The 18,687-nt window shown below is 43.5% G+C and overlaps 1 protein-coding gene across 2 annotated transcripts in view; it reads left to right on the top strand.

The window, feature by feature from the left end:
• The window catches only part of UPF2 (UPF2 regulator of nonsense mediated mRNA decay), a 2,519,933-nt gene that overhangs the window by 1,711,614 nt on the left and 789,632 nt on the right, over positions 1-18,687 (top strand). For both annotated transcript variants that reach the window (XM_044088310.1, XM_044088311.1), the window contains exon 17: positions 16,609-16,710. In XM_044088310.1, coding sequence (XP_043944245.1) covers positions 16,609-16,710 — 102 coding nt within the window. The remainder of the gene's footprint in view (positions 1-16,608; positions 16,711-18,687) is intronic.

Below are 18,687 nucleotides of genomic sequence, written 5' to 3'. Positions count from 1 at the left end.
CATGAATCCAAGTTGCTTCTAAATCCTGTCCAGGTGATAAACTACATTGGGGCAAGGATAGATACATTACAGTGCAAAATCTTCCTGACCTTGGAGAGGGTACAAAACCTGAGAATGCATGTCTCTCTGATCTACCATTCTCATCTTCCATCGGCGGAATCTGTATTGAGGGCCTTAGATTCAATGGCGGCGACCATAACGCTTCTTCCATGTGCTCAGTTACATATGAGAATTCTACAGTGGACACTAGCTGTACAATGGTCCCTGTTGGAACTTCCATTGTCATATCCAATACAACTCACTTGAGTCCGTCGGTCGTCCCTTCTACGGTGGATGTGTTCCCCGGACATCCTGGAAGGACAGCCCTTTGTTCCAGCCCCTGTCCAAGCCGCAGTGACCACGGACACCTCCCAACTCGGGTGGAGGGTGCATTGTTCAGGCAGGGCAGCCCAAGGCCTGTGGTCCCCTCTAGAGACCAGTTTGCACATAAACGTTCTTGAAATGAGTGTGGTCCTTTTAGCATTGCAGGCCCTTCATGCCTTTCTTCCTCTGGGAACCACTGCAGTTCAGACAGATGTCAGTGGTCTGGTATATCAACAAACAGGGAGGGACCAGATCTTACTTTGTCACGAGGCCATGAGAGTGTGGGAATGGGCGATCTCCACCGGTCACTTTCTCATAGCAATGCACATTCTGGGATGGTCCAACATTCTAGCAGACTGGCTAAGTTGGACTCTTCTGATGCCTTACGAGTGGTCTCTGAATCTTTCAGTAGCGGAGCAGATCTTCCTGGAGTGGGGTCAGCCTTGCTGTGATCTCTTCGCATCTCCTTGCAACACGAAGTACAGCGAGATTTTTGCTCTGAACCCTTTACCAGGGGAGTCCCCCAGAGATGCTCATCAACTGTGGGGCAAAGTGATCCTCATTGCCCCATTTTGGCCTCGCCCAGGTATGGTTTCCCTTCCTTTGGTCTCACCTTCTGGCTCCACTCTGGATCTTGGATCCCATTCAGGATCTGATTTCACACCCATCGGGGGTTCCTCATCCAAACCTGGACAGTTTGAAGCTTACAGCTTGGCTGCTCCAGTTCTCATGATCGCTAGGACACTTGGTTTATCCTCTTCAGCTAAGTCTATTCTGGTGGCTGCTCATAAGTGTTCATCCAGGAAGGTTTATCGCAGTAATTGGAAACATTTTTACTTTTGGGCCTCTCAAAGGGGTTTAGACCCCTTCACAGCTCCTATTTTTGATTTCCTAGCTGATATTTTTCAACAAGGGAGCTAGTTCTTCTTCTGTCAAGGTTCAATTGGCTGCCATTTCTCATTGTCATGTGAGTGAAAATTCTGCCTCGCTAGCCTCCTCCAGACTGTGTAAAGCCTTTATTAAAGGGACGTTTCTGTTACCCCCCCCCCCCCGTCAAGGATCCTGTTCCCCCATGGGACCTTACTATGGTTCTTCAAGCTCTGGTCGCTCCACCTTTTGAACCCGCTGCAACCACAGATCTAAAATTCTTATCTTGGAAAACAGCTTATCTGGTGCCTATCACCTCTGCTAAAAGGGTTTCAGAACTGCAGGCCTTGTCGTCAAAGTTCCTTATATGATTTTCCACAAAGATAGGGTTTTCCTTCGAACCAATCCATCCTTTCTCCCCAAGGTGGCATCACCAATTAATATCAATCAGACCATCAATTTACCGTTTTTCTTTCCTAATTTTGCTAACAAAACGGAATACAAACTCCCCTTTTTGGATGTTCGTAGACCCTTACGATTTTATCTACACAGGACCAAAAATTTCTGTAGATCCGATTAACTGTTTGTGTCTTTCACCAAACCTTTTTTGGGAAAGCCTAGCTCCAAGGTCACTATTGCTAGGTGGATTTCCTCATGCATCCTTCAGGTCTATAAGGACAGAGGCATGTCTCCTCTGGGTCAGGTGAAAGCTCATTCCACTAGGTCCATGGCTACTTCTGCGGCCTTTTGGTCTAGTCTCATTGGGTGATATTTGTTTTGCAGCTGCTTGGTCCTCATCTCATACCTTTATTTCTCACTACAAGTTGAATTTGACTTCTAGGAGGAGATCATCCTTTGGTTCCGCGGTGCTCCGGAATATCCTTCCATGAGGGCCACCCAGGAGTTTAGTAGCTGGGGACTCTGTCCCACAGGTTGAAGATCAAATGAAGTAAACTACTTCAGATAAAGAAGTTATTTAGTCACCATAACTTTCCATCTGAGTAGTTCTATTTTACTTGTCTTCAACCTGGACCTTATTATGTGAACAGCCTGCGGGCTGCAGTTATAGGTCATAAAAGTATTTTTTTCAGGTCGGGTTACCAGGATAAGGATCAGCAAACTTGGTCTGGGGGTTGAAAAGTAGTGGAGATGTATTATGGATAAAGGGAGGAGCTTGGAGCTCGGAGCAGATGCTAGTGAGATTGCCGGTTCGGATCCGATACGGATCCGGTATCCCGCAGGTTGAAGACAAATAAAGTAGAACTACTCAGATGGAACGTTATGATGAGTACATGACTTCTTTTTTTTTTTTTTTTTACTCCATGTTCTTTTTAATGCCAAAGAAAACAGGGTACTGGAGGGCCAGTTTTGGACCTCAGCATCCTAAACACATTCGTCCAACAAGCAAAATTCTGGATGGTCACGGTATAGTCTGTACTCCCCTTCCTGGGCAGAGACAATTGGATGTGCTCAATAGATCTTCAGGATGTATATTACCACATAAAAATGGACAAGTGCTCCAGAAGATTTCTCTGCTTCCGGCTAGAAGTCAATCACTACCAATTCCGAGCTCTGCCCTTTGGTCTCTCCACAGCCCCCAGAGTGTTCACCAAATGCATGGCAGTGGTAACAGCTCACTTGCAACTGCAAGGATTCTGGGTGTTAACATATGTAGACAGTTGGCTCCTCACCACCCCAACCAAGCATCTACAAGTCTCAGTGATCCATTTCACCCTGCATCTCTTGAAACACCTAGGGATAACAGTAAACAGGAAAAATGCAAAATACTCCCTTCTCAAAGATTGGATTTCATAGGGGCAGAATTCGATACCCAATCTTGCCTAGTCTGCCTCCCTCTTCACAGGATACAGAGACTCAGATCGCAACTCGGAGTGCTACTCAGTCAAAACATAGTGCCAGCTTGAGCAGTCCTTTGACTACTGGGGTCCATGGCAGCATCTATAACAATGGTCCCACTAGCAAGACTGCACATGAGGCTTCTTCAGTGGCTTCACGAATGACCCCTCAATCCTGTTATAGCAAAGAAAATATTCAGTTGCTGCGGCCAGCCTTGTTGTGATCTTTTCGCATCCCCCACAAATCACAAATGCAGCAGCTACTTTACCCTAATTCTCCTGAAGGAGGAGTCCCTGAGGGACATTCTTGTACATGATTGGCCCGCGGGACTTCTTTAGGCTTACCCACCACTCCCACTTATTCCCCAGTTCTTGATGAAGGCTCGTTGGTTGAAAAGCAGAGTAATCCACATTGAATCTTACTGGCCATGACAAATTTGTTTCCGTTCCTTTGGCCTCACCTACTACAGCAACCTTGGATTCTGGATCCAACTCTGGAACTACTATCTCATCCACAGGGACAGACGTTTCCAAATTTATCAAACTCAAGCTGACAGCTTGGTTCCTCCATTTCCGGTGATTGCCAGGCAGAATAACCTGTCCTTCCCTGTCTGCCACATTCTTCTGGCTTCCCATAAACCATCCACCAGGAAACTGTATCTCAGCAAGTAGAAGAGATTCATTATTTGGTCTTGTGAAAAAAGAATAAATCCCTTTTCGGCACCACTATCAATGGTTTTAGATTGTCTTATCTAATCTCCTTCATTCTGGAACTGCAGCTTCTTCCATTAGAGTACACCTGGCAGCAATTTCCAACTTCCACAATGATTTTTGAAGGCTCCCCCTTAATCTCTCACCGTCTCTGTAAAAACTTTTTGAAGGGAGTTTTACACATCAGACCCCCCCCCCTCTTCAAACCGATTGAGACATGGAATTTGACACTGGTTCTGCAAGCCTTGACTCGTCGTCCTTTTGAATCTGTCGCCAATTATTAAAATTTTTATCCTGGAAAACCTTATTCTTGGTGGCCATTGCTTCAGCTAGACGTATTTCTGACTTACAAGCCTTATGTATAAAACATCCCTACATGGTCTTTCATAAGGACAGAGTATCACTCCTTTTTATCTAAGGTTGTTTCTGATTTAACTATTAATCAAACAATTGATCTACCAGTATTCTTTCCAAATTTCTCTAATAAAGGAGAATATTCATTGCATTTGCTTGATGTGCACAGACAACTGCATTTTTACATCAACAGATCTAAATCCATACGGAAGTCTCACCAATTATTTGTCATACTAAGGCCCAAAATTAGGAAAAACAATATCCAAAGTTACCTTATTTAAATGGTTGAGAGATTGTATTTCCTTTATTTATCAACAAAATAAGGTTTCTATACCTTCAAAGCACATTCCACGAGATCAGTCACAACATATGTTGCTTTCCATACAAGAGCTTCCATGGATGACTTTGTGCAGCAGCAACATGGGCTTCTCCTCATACCTTTATCACACATTACGAATTGGATATGGTCTCCAGGGGGAGAGCCTCCTTTGGTTCAATGGTACTCAGGAATATTCTTCCATAGGGCCTCCCAGGAAACAAGGTAGCTAGGGACTCTGTCGTATCAGTAAGGAATGAATGAAGATTAACAACATCAGATAAAGAAGTTATGTTCTTACCATAACATTCCATCTTTGGTGTTTATCTTCATTCATTCAAGACACTCACCATCCCCCTCCGAAAGACTCTTGGAGGTTCGGCTATGGTCCTATCCTATGATAAAGAAATTGCTCAGAAAAAGCCTCTGCTTTTTTCTCTGTAATTTGTCCTTTCCTTACAGGCAAACTTGATCTGAGGTAATATAGAGAGGGACACTATGGGTAAAAGCTTAGCTCGAGAGTTTTTAGGCTGGCATGTGCTTGTTATAACAGTCGGCTCGGTTCCAAGGACAGAACCGACACCCATCAGTAATGAATGAATAAAGATCAACAACACAGATGGAACATTATGGTAACAACATAACTTCTTTTTTAAGAAGAAATGGCAAGGGGGTTCCAGAAAGAACTTTTGAACCTCCCAAAACCAAGGGCAGTCCAACAAGTCTGAATAACTGTTCAAGATACTTTGTGAACCACTCCATTCCAGGCTCCTTTTTACTTGTAAAAAGTCAGTCTCTCCATTTTTCTCTTTGGCAACTGCTAGTTCCGGAAAAGTGGGTTCTGAAAATCCATTCGAGGTTACAGATGGCAGTGGGAGAAATTTGTCTTTTCCGGGGGGGGGGTCATTCGTCATCCTCCAGATCATACTCTTTTGTTTCAACCAGTTCTTCATCACATGCTATCCCAGTGAGTGATAAAACCAGTTCCTCCTTCCCGGGTGGAGAAGGGTTTTTATTCTAGGATGTTCCTAGTGCCAAAGAAAGAAAACTCTTGGAGACTAGTTCTGGATTTTTTTTCCTAAACCTGTTTGTGATAGTGCTCAAATTCATAATGATGTCACTTCACAATCTATTGCGTTTTCTTCCTCTTTTAAGTTTCTTGGGAGCACTAGACTTAAAAGATGCATATCATCACATCTGTGTTCAACCAGATTTCAGATGTTTCTTAGGGTTTTTTGTATCTGGATTACATTATCAGTTCTCTACCTTATTCTCTGGACTATTCACTGCACCAAGAGTGTTCACAAAGTGTCTAGTTCCAGCTATATTTCTTTGCAGGCTACAGGTTATCCACATTTTTCCATATTTAGAATAATTGCTTATATTTGCAGAGTCTTATTCAAAGTGTCAGAAATGTCTCTCTCTTGGTTGAGATGTCTCTTACACAAGCTCGAATTCCAGTAGAACATTCAAAAGTCTTTCTTGACTCCTCCACACAGGATTGCATTCCTGGGATGTCATTTTGACACCTCAGTTCAAAGGGCATGTCTTCCACAGGAACAATACATCTTTATCTAGATCTGTTTCAAAGATTTTCCCCTCAGACTTTAGTCACTGCAAGGGAATACCTTAGGATTTTGCATGTCATGGCATGTTATGATTCTCATGATACCCATGGCAAGACTCCATGTAAGAAAGATGCAGTGGTATCTGAAATCTGTTTGGTCCCAGCATCAACACTCTTTATATTTTCAAATCCCAGTGCTGGGTTTTGTTAGAAGAAAAATGTTTCAGTGGAGACAACAGATATTCTTAAATCCAGATCTCCCCTTCTCTCTCCTTGCTCCAAAGCAGTCATTCACCATAGACTTCAGACTGCTTGGAAAGCAATTCCGGGAGGGATAAAAGTACCAGGGTTATGGGACCCCAAGGACAGATGCAAACACATAAGTATCAAGAAGATACTTGTCCTGATCAAGGCACTCAACTCTGAACCATCTTTGTTCCCTGAGACCTCTTCAAGTGGTTAGATAGTACCACATTGTTGTAGTTCATCAGTAAGCATGGGGGAACCAGGTCATATCCCCTTTCCAGAGATGTAGCTTCAGAGCATAGTCTCACTCTGCAAGCAACCTACATTCCATCAGATAAAATTATGTGTCAGACAAGCTGGGGAAGTACAGGACAGACCCTCAAAAATGGAAACTAGATCAGGGTGTCTTCCAAGATTTGATGCATCTGTTGGGAATTCCTCAAGTAAACCTCTTTGCCTCCTCTCAGAACAGTCAGCTGACAAGATTCTGTTCCAGAGCTCCATGGAAGAAGACCTGGAGGGCGGATGCCTTTTTTTCCTTCCTCTGACAGGAATGTTCCTGTATGTTTTTCTACCCTTTCCACTAATATCCAGAAGATTCAGGAGAAGTACCCCAAAATCATTGTGGTGACTCCCTTCTAGCCCAGGCAACCATGGTTCTCCCTTCTTTTGGAATTGTCCAGGGGCAATTACCACAAGCTTTCTCACAGACTAGATCTACTCTCACAACAACAGAAGTGCTTGATTACACCACTGTACCAGTCGACTTCAATTGACTGCCTGGATGATACGGTCTTAATTCCTTTTAGGCACCTGTTTACTGAGGACATGCAGCAGGTTCTAATGGAGGCAAGAAAGCTTGTTTCTAAAAAGTCATGTATTAGCAAAACATTTTTTTTAGTTGATGCCACCAACATAACTAGCATCCATTCCTGGCTAGTTGATCTCTGGTTCTACAATATTTGTGCATATTACTATCCTACAGCATTTCTTATTCCTCTGCCAAGGTTAGTTTTTCGGTCATTTCAGCATATCTGCCCATGGAGCCTACTCTTTAAATGTATTCTCATGTCAAAATGTCCTTGAAAGAGGTTTTGCATAACTTGGGAATCTTAATTTTGTGTTAGAGAACCAGGTAATCTGTCTGACTTGAGGTTCTTAACATGGAAAACTGTTTAAATGTTCTGACCTCTGCAAGAAAGGTATTTTAGTTGCAAGCTCTTATGGTGAGTCCATCCTATCTCGTTTTCCACAGGGACAGGTTTTCTCTGATAACTAATCCTTCTTTATGCCTTAAGTGGTATCCGAGTTTACTTTAAGCCAATCTATCCATTTCCTTTTTTTCTTTCCTGAACCTAAAAATGAGGAGGGAAAGATACTCCCTACCTTGCATGTTCCTAGACAACTCGGGTACTATCTTGACAGAACTAAATCTTTCAGATCTTCAAATCAGTTGTTTATTTCTTGTACAGGTAAGAAGAGACAACTTGTGTCAGAACACAAATGGTTATTTAAGGCCATTATCTTTTGTTATACTTGCCAATACAAAACTGTTCCAGGCAGGGTCTAGGCATACTCTACCAGGACCTTGGTATCACCTATGGCTTTTTGCAAAGGGTTGGATTCTAAAAGTATTCTAGAAGCTGCTACTCAGTCCTGTGCGCATATTTTTACAAAACACTATAAGCTAGATTCCTTTTTCTCAGTGCAGATTAAGCTTTTTTAGGGCCATTCTCAAGGGACTCTTGGACTTTTTTCTCCTCCCACCTCACAAATGTAGATAGCTAAGGTAATCTACCCATATAGCTAAGGCTACTGCAGCAGTGATCATTTTGATGAACATAGTACAGTTGTGTAAATAAAACTTAATGGTTGATGTTCCAGTGCTCGTTACTGCATAGTTTTTGTTCTTAACATTGTCCTTTCAGGGCTCAGGTGCCCTCTGTCTGCTGGCACGAAAGCTAGGAAGAGCTTCAAGTCCAAACTTATTTTTCAGTCAGCTCAGCTCAATCTGTTTGACAGGTTTGAGTGCATGGGAGGTACACTGAAGTTTTGGAAGCTGGCTGTTATACAGTATCTTTGACAGGATGTAACCCATGAAAAGCTACTGTTGCAGGGATCATTTGGACATCTACGGTTATACATTTTACTTAAACAGCTGTACTTCAGACAGTCTCACTTTTTTTAAACCTTAACCCGATTTCCCATGCATGCCTCTGTGCACGTTCTGTTGTAGCTACAATATTATCCTGTGCTTGCCAAGGACTACACTTCTGGCCCTTACATAAGGTCCCAGACCCCTACTTCTGCTATGTGGTGTACAGTGGAGTGCCAATGAACATCACACGACCTCCCTCCTTCAGGGAAGGGGGAGAAGACGGTGGCTTCTTCCTCCCCACCCCACAAACCAGTTTTCATTCTCCAGGATTCTGTTCAGAGCCAGGTTGTGTAGGATATAGTCAGTGCTCTGTTCCTGTATGCCACAGAGTCAACTAGTAGATGTTCTTCATGTTTCACTGTTGCAGTCCTCACATTTGGGTTTTCCCAGCCAGGGTAGCCTTTGGCTGGCCCGAATACCAGAGGCTTAGTATTTCTGCGTCGGTTGCTGTCTCTTCAGGACTGACTTCAGGTCGTCAGTAGTATAAAGTAAGGCAGCTGACGCCATTACATCAGTCTTTCTTGCCGTGAAGCCTGAAGCAGAAGCAGTTTGCACGAGTGCCGGTCAGCCGCTACCCGAGTTTTGTCTACGGAATTGAAGCTGAAGTCTTCTAAAGCTAAGTACCCCATTGGGGATCCTTTTTTCTTGCACCAACCAATGTCAGAAAAAGTTAACAATTGTCTCGCCTGTGGAAAGCATATACCACACCAAGACTTTCATTCTTACACTTGTTTAGGCCCAGACCACAACATCCCCTTTTGTTGCTTCTGTGCTTTGTTCAGTGCCAGAACTATCCATCGTCGGACCCTTATTGTAGCAGATCTTCCAAAAAAACGTAAAGATAAAGACAGAGACAGACCACACAGGTCCAAACCTACCGATGACACTCCTGTTAAGCTAGTCATCAGTTCTCTGGTCCTCAGTGAGGTGCTTTCGCAGCCCTTGATGCCCGCTTCTGTGGATTCACAGGCCGCTACCGAGACCCTTTCGCAGTCCGGTATGCCGCAAAACTCTTCTTCGACTAAGGATCCTGCGGTCGTCTCTACCCTGGATGGGTCCGGAGCCGCTGAGCAGGCACCGGCTTCCAAGGAAGTCCTTCGCACTACCGATTCTCGACACAAACTGACGACGTCTTTTGCGACTACCCTTCTTTCGAAAATGACCGAGTTTCTTAGGCCCAGGGTACGAACCACACCCAAGAAACCGACAACCCAATCTCAGGCACCTGCTTCCTTGCCTCAGTCTCAAATGCTTAAAGTGGCAGAAGACCTTATCATGCTGATCAGGGGAAGCCAATCTTCCCCCTCCAAAAAGAAGAGAAATCTGTCCCCTGTAGTTTTGTCTGAACAAGAGTCAGAGGACTTTGATGCATCTGACTATGAAGACATGCATCCCCTCTCTACTTATGAGGACTCTGATGCAGAGGATTCAGTACCTTCAGCCTTTTCCCCAGAGGATTTTTCCATTGGGGAAACACTTCATACCTTAAGGGAGCATTTCCAATGGGAGAGTCAGGACTACCCTCAGTCTAAAAAGAGACTCAGGGAATTCTTAGATCTTCCATAGCAGAGACCCTTGGCTTGGCCATCCCCCCAGTCCTGGATGTTGTGGAGGATGTTTTTCTGGAATCCAGCTTGACTCCTGAAACCCTCCCTTCTGCACCCAGAAAACCAGACAGGGCACTATAGAGTACCTGACTCACACAAATTTCTTTTTAAAAATCCTTCTGCTGACCCTGAGGTAATATCTCATGGGCCAAAAGGGATTAAAGCAACCGCAACCTCTGCTAAGAATCCCACCCCCTCAGATAGAGATTCCCGAGGACTAGACAGATGGGATAAAAAAGTATGCACCTCAGCTACTCTTGCTATCAGGGAACTAAATTGTCAGTTCCATATGCTAAGATTTCAACATACTCTGGAACTCCTCAAACAAAAAATGTCTTCTTTTCCTGCTTGTGCAGAATCTAAAGGATTTACAAGAGTTAATGCATTCTGCAAGTCAGGTGACTAAATACACATTGCACTGTGGTTTTGATGCCCTAGAAGTTTCTTGCAGGGCAGCAGTCACCAGATCTGTCATTAGAAGGCATGCATGACTTAACAGCCCTTGTTGCCATGCCATGTCAAATCTAAATTGTTGGATGCCCCCTTACACAAAGACAACTTATTTGGCACTAAGGCAGAAGAGGTCTTAAAAAAGATGTAAGAAAAAGCAAAATCTATGCAGACAGTTAAGCATTTCTTACAGGTCCAGCCACCCAGATTCAGCAGGCATTGTCCCACCAAGCACTGGTCCTTTCCTGCTCCCACTAAGCCAGTCCAGCACAGACCCCGGAGAACCAGACCCCCAGACAGCAGCCACAGGGAATGCAGATATCTAAGCAGTGGTCTACCTCCACCTCAAAATCAGACAGTTCTAAGCCACCCCCTTATGATAAGAACTCATAATGACTCATCTCTCCCACCCCCTCCCTCTGCCCACCTTCAGTTACTCCTAGGAGGAAAACTCTCCTTTCACACAAGCACCTGGACCACCATTACCAATGACCACTGGGTTCTCAACATGGTGTCCCAGGGATACAAATTTTCTTTCCACACCCTTCCAACCCCAAAAGGGTTCCCAGATCTACCTCCAAACCAGTGGTCAGAGGCGCAAAAGCAAGTCCTTTCCATGGTCTTTGAGGGCAGTCGAGCACGTTCTTGCAGAACAGATAGGCCAAGGTTTCTACTCCAGACATTTTCTGGTACCCAGATAAGAGGGCACCTGGTGCCCCATCCTCAATCTATCCATTCTAAATACCTTCCTGGTGATCCCAAAATTCAAAATGCTCACCCTCCAGCAGCTGCTACCCATGCTCTCCAAAGATGCTTGGCTAGCCACCCTAGATCTAAAAGAGGCCTACCTCCACATTCCTATCAAGGAATCATGCAGGAAATATCTCCATTTCAGGGTAGGATCTCAACACTTTCAGTTCTCTGCTCTTCCCTTTGGCTTATCTACTGCGCCCAGAGTTTTCACAAAATGTCTGGCTCCGGCCACTGCCTTTTCCAGACAAAGGGATATCCAGATTTACCCATACTTAGATGACTGCCTAATTCAGGCAGACAGCCAGGAAAAGCTGCTCAATCACCTGGAATTTGTAAAGTCCCCTACTAACCTCCCTAGGATTATACCATCAACGAAAAGAAATCCAAACAGGTGCCCACCCAAAGGATTATATTCCTGGGAGCAAGCCTGGACACAGCATCCCAGATGGCATTCCTTACACCAGAAAAGCAACTTTTCCTGACAGCCTACTTCTCTCAACTGGCCACCAGACCCCAGTTATCTGCAGGCAAGATCCTGCAAGCTCTGGGGTTCATGGCATCTTGCATACTATTCATTCCATATGTCAGACTGCATATGAGGAAACATCAATGGTACCTAAAAAGCCTTTGGTGTCAACACTGTCAAGACCTGGAGACTCTTATTCCTTGCCTCAGAAAAGATTTTTTTTGGCAGGCAACAGCATGCTCCCACAACAAGGGACTACCTTTCTCACCCCCCCCCCCCGCATCAGACTATGCCTGGGGTGCACAACTGGACGGCAGGTGCATACAGGGCCAATGGAGCCCACAGCAAATAACTCGGCACATCAACCAAAAAGAGATGAGGGCTGTCCAGCATGCTTTGATAGCTTTCCAGCCTCTTCTCTCCCCAGGGGCTCTCCTGATCAAAACAGATGACACCACTGTGATGTGGTATATCAACAATCAGAGAGGGTGTCACTCCTACCGTCTATGCAGGCTGGCCATGACCCTTTGGCACACAGCCTCTGCCATGCAACTTCACCTGTTAGCACAATTCCTACCAGGTTCTGTCAACTCTTTGGCAGACCAATTAAGCAGAAATCTTCTGGACCCAAACAAGTGGCAACTCAACAGAAGAACCTTCATCCTAATAACACAGAATTGGGGCACCCTGAAGGTTGACCACTTTTCCTCCCACACCAACCATTAGCCCAGCAAATTTTGCACCAGGGAGCATCACTGTATGGCTTGGAAAGTGGATGCCCTGTCCTTCTCCTGGGTCAATCTGTCAGTCTATGCCTTTCCTCCACTACCTCTCATTCCCAGGGTACTGCTCAAAATAAATGAGGAAAAACCAGGGACAGTTCTTATAGCTCCAGACTGCCCTCACCAGTACTAGTACCCCTTGCTGCGCAGCCTGTCCCCACTGCCACCATGGCATCTTCCTCAGATTCCAAACCTCCTGACCCAGAGCGAAGGGGAATTCATGCATCCCCAATTGTAGACACTCAAATTGGCAGCTTAGCTTATTACCTAACCCCCGATCAGTCTGCCAACTTCAGTAAATAGGTTCTAGATGTTGTACGTGAGGCCAGATGCCCTAGCACTTGGATTCAGTTCAAGGGAGCTAATACGGCACAGCCCTCCCTCACTCTCATCCTGGATTATTTAGCTGGCCTGCTACACAGTGGCCTTTCTTTTTCCTCTCTCAAAATTCATGCCTCTGCTATTTCTGCTCATTTCCCTACTGAGCAGCCCCTTTTCTCACACCCCTTGATCAGACAGTTCCTGAGAGTTGCTAGCAACTTGAGGCCACCCAGAAGAGCACCAACCCCCGCTTGGGACCTTAACTTTGTGTTGGAAAAGATCATCCTGCCCCTTTCGAACCAGCTTCTTCTGCAGAGCTAAACTTTCTCTCCTGGAAGACAGCTTTTCTTCTGGCCATCACTTCAGCCAGAAGAGTCTCCGAGCTGCAAGCACTCATGGCTGTGGAACCCTTCATCATCTTCCATGCTGATAGGGTATCCCTCAGAACTAATCCATCCTTCATGCCCAAGGTGGTGTCCAGTGTGGATCTCAACCAATCCATTCATTTGCCCACCTTTTTTCCTAATCCGCAGAACAAGGGGGAAAGGATCCTGCACTGTTTAGATGTGCACAGACAGCTCAGATTCTATCTAGGCAGGACTAAATCCGTCAGAAAGTCTGATTAATTGCTGGTTAGCTTTGCTACAGGGGCAGAAGGCAAAGCCATCTCCAAACAAACCATTTCCAAATGGATAGCACACTGCATCCCTTTCTGCTACAAACAACATGGAAAGCCCCCCCCCAAGGGGGTCAGGACTCACTGCACCAGAGCAGCCTCCACCTCTGCAGCTTTCCTCAGAGGAGTCCCCACCAGGGACATCCTGGAGGCTGCCACCTGGACAGCTGTTCACAATTTTACCAAACATTACCACCTGCCTCTCTTCTCCAAATCCAGGGCAGGGTTTGCCTCTGCAGTCTTGCAGGGCATCCTAGCTAACTCCTAGTTTCCTTGACTGCCCCCACCCATTTCCTCAGCTTTGGGAATCAACCCAAATGTGATGACTGCAACAGTCAAACACGAAGAACATAGTACAGTTGTGTACACTTACATAAATGTAGATGTTCAAGTGTATTCACTGTTGCCGTCCTGGTTTCTCTCCCTCCATCCCCCCTTTTTGTTCTCTTTCCTTACAAGGGACATTTTGGTATTTACTTTCTACTGGTGGGGTTCCTCCACCAGAAACTAGCTCCTACTTGGGAGCTCCTGACAGGTTAGGGCAAGAAAAACTGATGTAATGGAGTTGGCTGCCTTACTTTATGCTACTGACGACCAGACGTTCAGTCCTGAAGCGACACCAACCAATGCAGAAATACTAAGCGTCTGGTATTCGGGTGGGCCAAGGGCTACCCTGGCAGGGATAACCCAAATGTGCTGACTGCAACAGTGAATACACTCAAACATCTACATTTATGGTAAGTGTACACAACTGTACCTTTGTCTTATGTTGCAGAAGTGGTACCATATCCTGTCTTGTGTGCAAGGAAGTAACCTGGTAAAGGAGTTTGCTCCCCAACATGAGAATTTTTTCAAGCCATGTACATGCCAGGCAAAGCAAATAATACCTTAGGGTAAGAAATGTTGTAATAAGTGATGCATTATGTAATTCTTTCACTACTGAGGGACACTGTGTGGACTTATTCAGTGTACTGTGGTATATCAAGTACCTGATTTTTGTTTTCTTTTTCTTCAGTTGTAAGGAGAAGGCTTTAGATTCCTTCTGCAGGATCTACTGTAAGCCTTTCCTTTTTTCAGTGCCAGACCGCTCAAAGCACTAGGATGCAATCAGCTTGATTTTTATAGAACTTAATTTTCATTACCAGCCATGGTTCTCAGTCATCTACCTGTGAATATTGGTATTCTCTTGTGTCCTGAGACCATATTTTTCAGGACAAAAGTGTTTACATGACATCAGAGCGTCTGTCCTCAATGTTTGTATAGTTGCTTTCCAAATTGATTTCAGTGACATTGTCCAAAAGCACCCCTTTGTAAGGTAGAAGAGATTCTGATAGCAGCTCACAAGCAGTTTAAACAAGTGTGTGTCTTTTTTAAAGTTGTTGTTCAATATGTAGGCCTTTCAGAGTTCTGTGAATTGCATTGGGACTCCATTCTGGACTCTGTGAACTATTTTAATTCATGGCATTTTCATTCATTCATTCAATAAAACATATTTATGAACTGACCTAGAGATGCAGAGTGATAATCCTTCAGATCCCATCATTGATGCTGTGCTGTATCATTTGCTTGAGATCTGGCCATAGCAGTGTGTTTTTGTTTTATTTTTTTTTTTTTGGTTTTGTCAGCGCCAGTACTTTGTTAAGCGTAGTGTTGGGGATTTATACTGCCTAACATACCCTATTCCTTCTGCACTTTAGGGTGAAAGCCAGCAGCAGGCAGGGAGCACAAACAGTGTGACCCTGACAGACCAGACATCTGCATTAGAACACATGCATGTTACGATGTACTTGAGGACTGTCTGCAGTGGGTTTCTTTAAGTTACTGCTCTCCTTTGCTGTCTTAATTGGAGTAATTGTGCAACCTTACCTAGCGCATTTTCAGTAAATGAGAGGCTTATCACTCGTTGCTATGGCTGTACCAGTGGACATTGTGTTAATTATAACAGGGAGGCATCCATAGCCATACTGTTGGAAACTGGTCCTTGCTGACATGGGTTGCTGCTGTCCACCTTCTGTGCTTGCTTTGATGGAAGAAAGGAATGTTAGATCCTTGGCATATGATATATAGCTAGATCCTGCTCTTGTGGAGTTCCTTTGCTGTAGTACTCCCAGCACCTCACTTCTAAAACACAAGACTTTCCCTCACCAGCTAGAAGTCAGAGTTCCCAAAACCCTGCCCTTCAAAGTACTACCTTCATGACCCTGATTTTCATTTTTTAGAATTTAAAGTTGGAATTGTGTTCAGGTCTTGACAGATAATTGAATACTCACTTGCATATCTTTTGTTTCCTCCTGCCCTCCACTTGCTAACTCCTTTGTTACCCTTTTCTCCTAGCTGTGAAGCCACAGTGAAGATGAGACTGACATTCTAGTAGGCTTGAATATTATATGCTCTGAACCCTTCCCTGTGGCAGTTGGACATCCTCTCAGTGAAGGGTCTTTATTGTTGGATGTGTGATGTTTGATTCTGCATAACAACTTCCAGCTACATTGTTTCTACATTCCTTGAAAGACTGAAAGACTTGGCTATTGGCCAGTTCCTTTTGCTGTACCACTTGCCGTCTGCAAGGTGGCATTTGTGCTGTGGCCGTAACTTTCACCTTGTCCCTACCCCATGACAGATTCAAGCTGCTGAGGCTTCAGTTAGTGCATCATTCCCCTTGTACCTTGGAGTTTGCTACAGTGCATCTAGTTTACTTGTATAAGGCCCAGTAATGATCCATTTATCTTCTTATGTTATTGCACAGTAGTGTGTGTGGGCCTTGCTTGTCCACATGCTTGGTATGGTGTACACCAATTGAGACATTGTCTTAAACAGGCAGTACTGAAACTTGTAAAGCAAGTCGCACCTGTTTACATCATCACTCTCAGAATGTTGTATATGTTGCTATTTTATAGACCAAAATAAGATAGTTTGTAAGGAACACCACCATTGAGAAGCCGTTTCATATTTTTACAAAACTACAGCAAATTAGTTTATTTTATTTCTGTCTACAATTAATTCAGGACTTAATTTGTTTATGTTTCTACCTTCTAATTTAAATAGACTTTACTATAGTAAATATGTCAACCACATTGCTTTAGTTTGCATTTTAATTTCCTACAATTTATTTTAGGATGGCTCAGAAAATGAGGAAGAAGAAGGAGAAGAGGAGGAGGAAAATACTGATTATATGACCGACTCAAATAAAGAAAATGAAACTGATGAAGAAAATACAGTGAGTAGAAATGTATTAATTTTTGGTACTCAGCATGCTGGTCAGATATTTTAGTGTCCCATCCCTTTTTGTTATGCTGATGGAGTCTTTAATATTGCATTTCCCTTGAAGGTGACCGAGGAAACCGTGCTAACTTATCCATTCCCTCCCCAGTGCTAGCATACACGCTCACACACACACTTTTCTGTTTAGTGTAATGGAGATAATATTAACAGTGTTACAGGTATGGCCACTGTCTCACTGATTAGCCACTTCTTTGATATTGAGATAACAGTTTTGGAAATGTATCTGAGTTGTCAGTCGGTATGTTGGTATGAATATCTTGAGGTAGCTTTACTTGCTTGAGAAGTGGGCAGGAACTTCATTCTAGTAGTTCTCTATCTCTGGGTGCAATGTCCATGACTGACTTATAAGCTGGGCATGGGGTATCAGCAGAAAGATGTCCAGTTTGTTTATGACCAATTTGTCATAGAGTCTGATGGTTATCTAGCACATAATCAGTTAGACGGAGCACCTAAGCAGATCAGATGAGTCTATATAATCAAAGTGGAAAAAGGAAAATAATTTATATGTCAAGAGAATTACAGACTTGTTTTATGTTTCTGCCCCTGCGAAATCACCATTTTGAGCTTATCCAGAAAATGTAATTCTTAGAGCCTTCTCCTCCCACTTATTTGTGTTGGTTGGAAAGTGTTGTATATGACATGACAAAAGGGATTTTGAAGATTGAAGGGTAGGTAACTACTAGAAATTTTTTCAGCAGCCATATTTATAGTTCACTAAATGGGAAATGACTGTAGCTGCTTTCTACAGTCCTGACACGTGATTTGCCATCTGTAAGTGTTTCTGTTATAAGTTAGTTGTTTTTTGATCATTTTTAAAGGTAACTGAAGGCAAACCAGACATCTGTAGAATGCTGTTATATGGGTGTGTGTGTGTGTGTGTGTGTGTGTGTGTGTGTGTGTGTGTGCGCGCGTGTGTGCGTGTGTGTGTGTGTGTATATGCGTGCGTGTGTATGCCTGCAGTATACTAAAAGTAGATTTGTGATCATTTTCATGTTCTGACATGTTTATCTGGAGCATTTTTTGACATGTTTATCTGGAGCATTTGTTGCCATCTTCCTTTAATATCAGAATAGCATTCACATCTGTTAAATTTACGAGCGTTGAACACTGTATATGACTTGGAACCAAAAATAATAATCTGTGTTCCACAACTCTTATATATGTTGCTGTTGTATATTTTATTACTTCCTTTATGTACCCACTTTTGTTTAGTATCTCTTATACCTACAATGTAAACAGTTCCAACAAAGGGATTGTTCATTTCCACCTGACATCAACTCTATTGCTAGTACACATTTCTTTGTAAGGTAATGCAAAGGGATTGTTCCTTTCTACTTGACATCAACCCCTTTGCTTGTGCACATTTCTTTGTAATATAATGCTTACTTCAGGTTTGTGTCACACCTATATAGATAGGTCTTTTATGGTGGCCTTCAGTCCTTTAGTGGATGGTGATATGCCCCAGTGTCTATTAATAATCTCCTGTATTGCCTTCATGCCTTTATTTTGTGAAATGCAATTTAGCTGTACTCATTTTTTGTCTTGCTTGAACATCCACTGTATCAGCTATCTCGTAGCCTGTGCACCAGTCATTCTGTCATTCTTGTGGTCTTCGCTCCTCCCAAATATCTAAAAAAAAATCATAGCCTGCTTAATCATTTGCTTAGCCTCTCCAAGGCTTTCATCTAATTGCTTATTGTTAATTAATTTTGAGCTCTTAATCATCTGACTCTAGGTTATGCTCTAGGTTATGTTCTTAAACTTGTACATTACATGCATGTTCATATGAAGCAGGTATCTATTAACTTGAACATTCTTCCTATAAATACACACAGTCGTCTGCCCGCTATCATCAAGATATAGATAAAAGTGTAGATTTTCTAGATGCTCAGCAGATAATCATGTTATAAAA

This window comes from Protopterus annectens, chromosome 11.part0, assembly GCF_019279795.1.
Source record: "Protopterus annectens isolate FY-2018-M chromosome 11.part0, PAN1.0, whole genome shotgun sequence".
In the NCBI taxonomy this organism is placed as follows: Eukaryota; Metazoa; Chordata; order Ceratodontiformes; family Protopteridae; genus Protopterus; species Protopterus annectens.
Note: the sequence above shows the minus strand (reverse complement) of the source record. Positions and strands in the feature narration are given on the sequence as shown.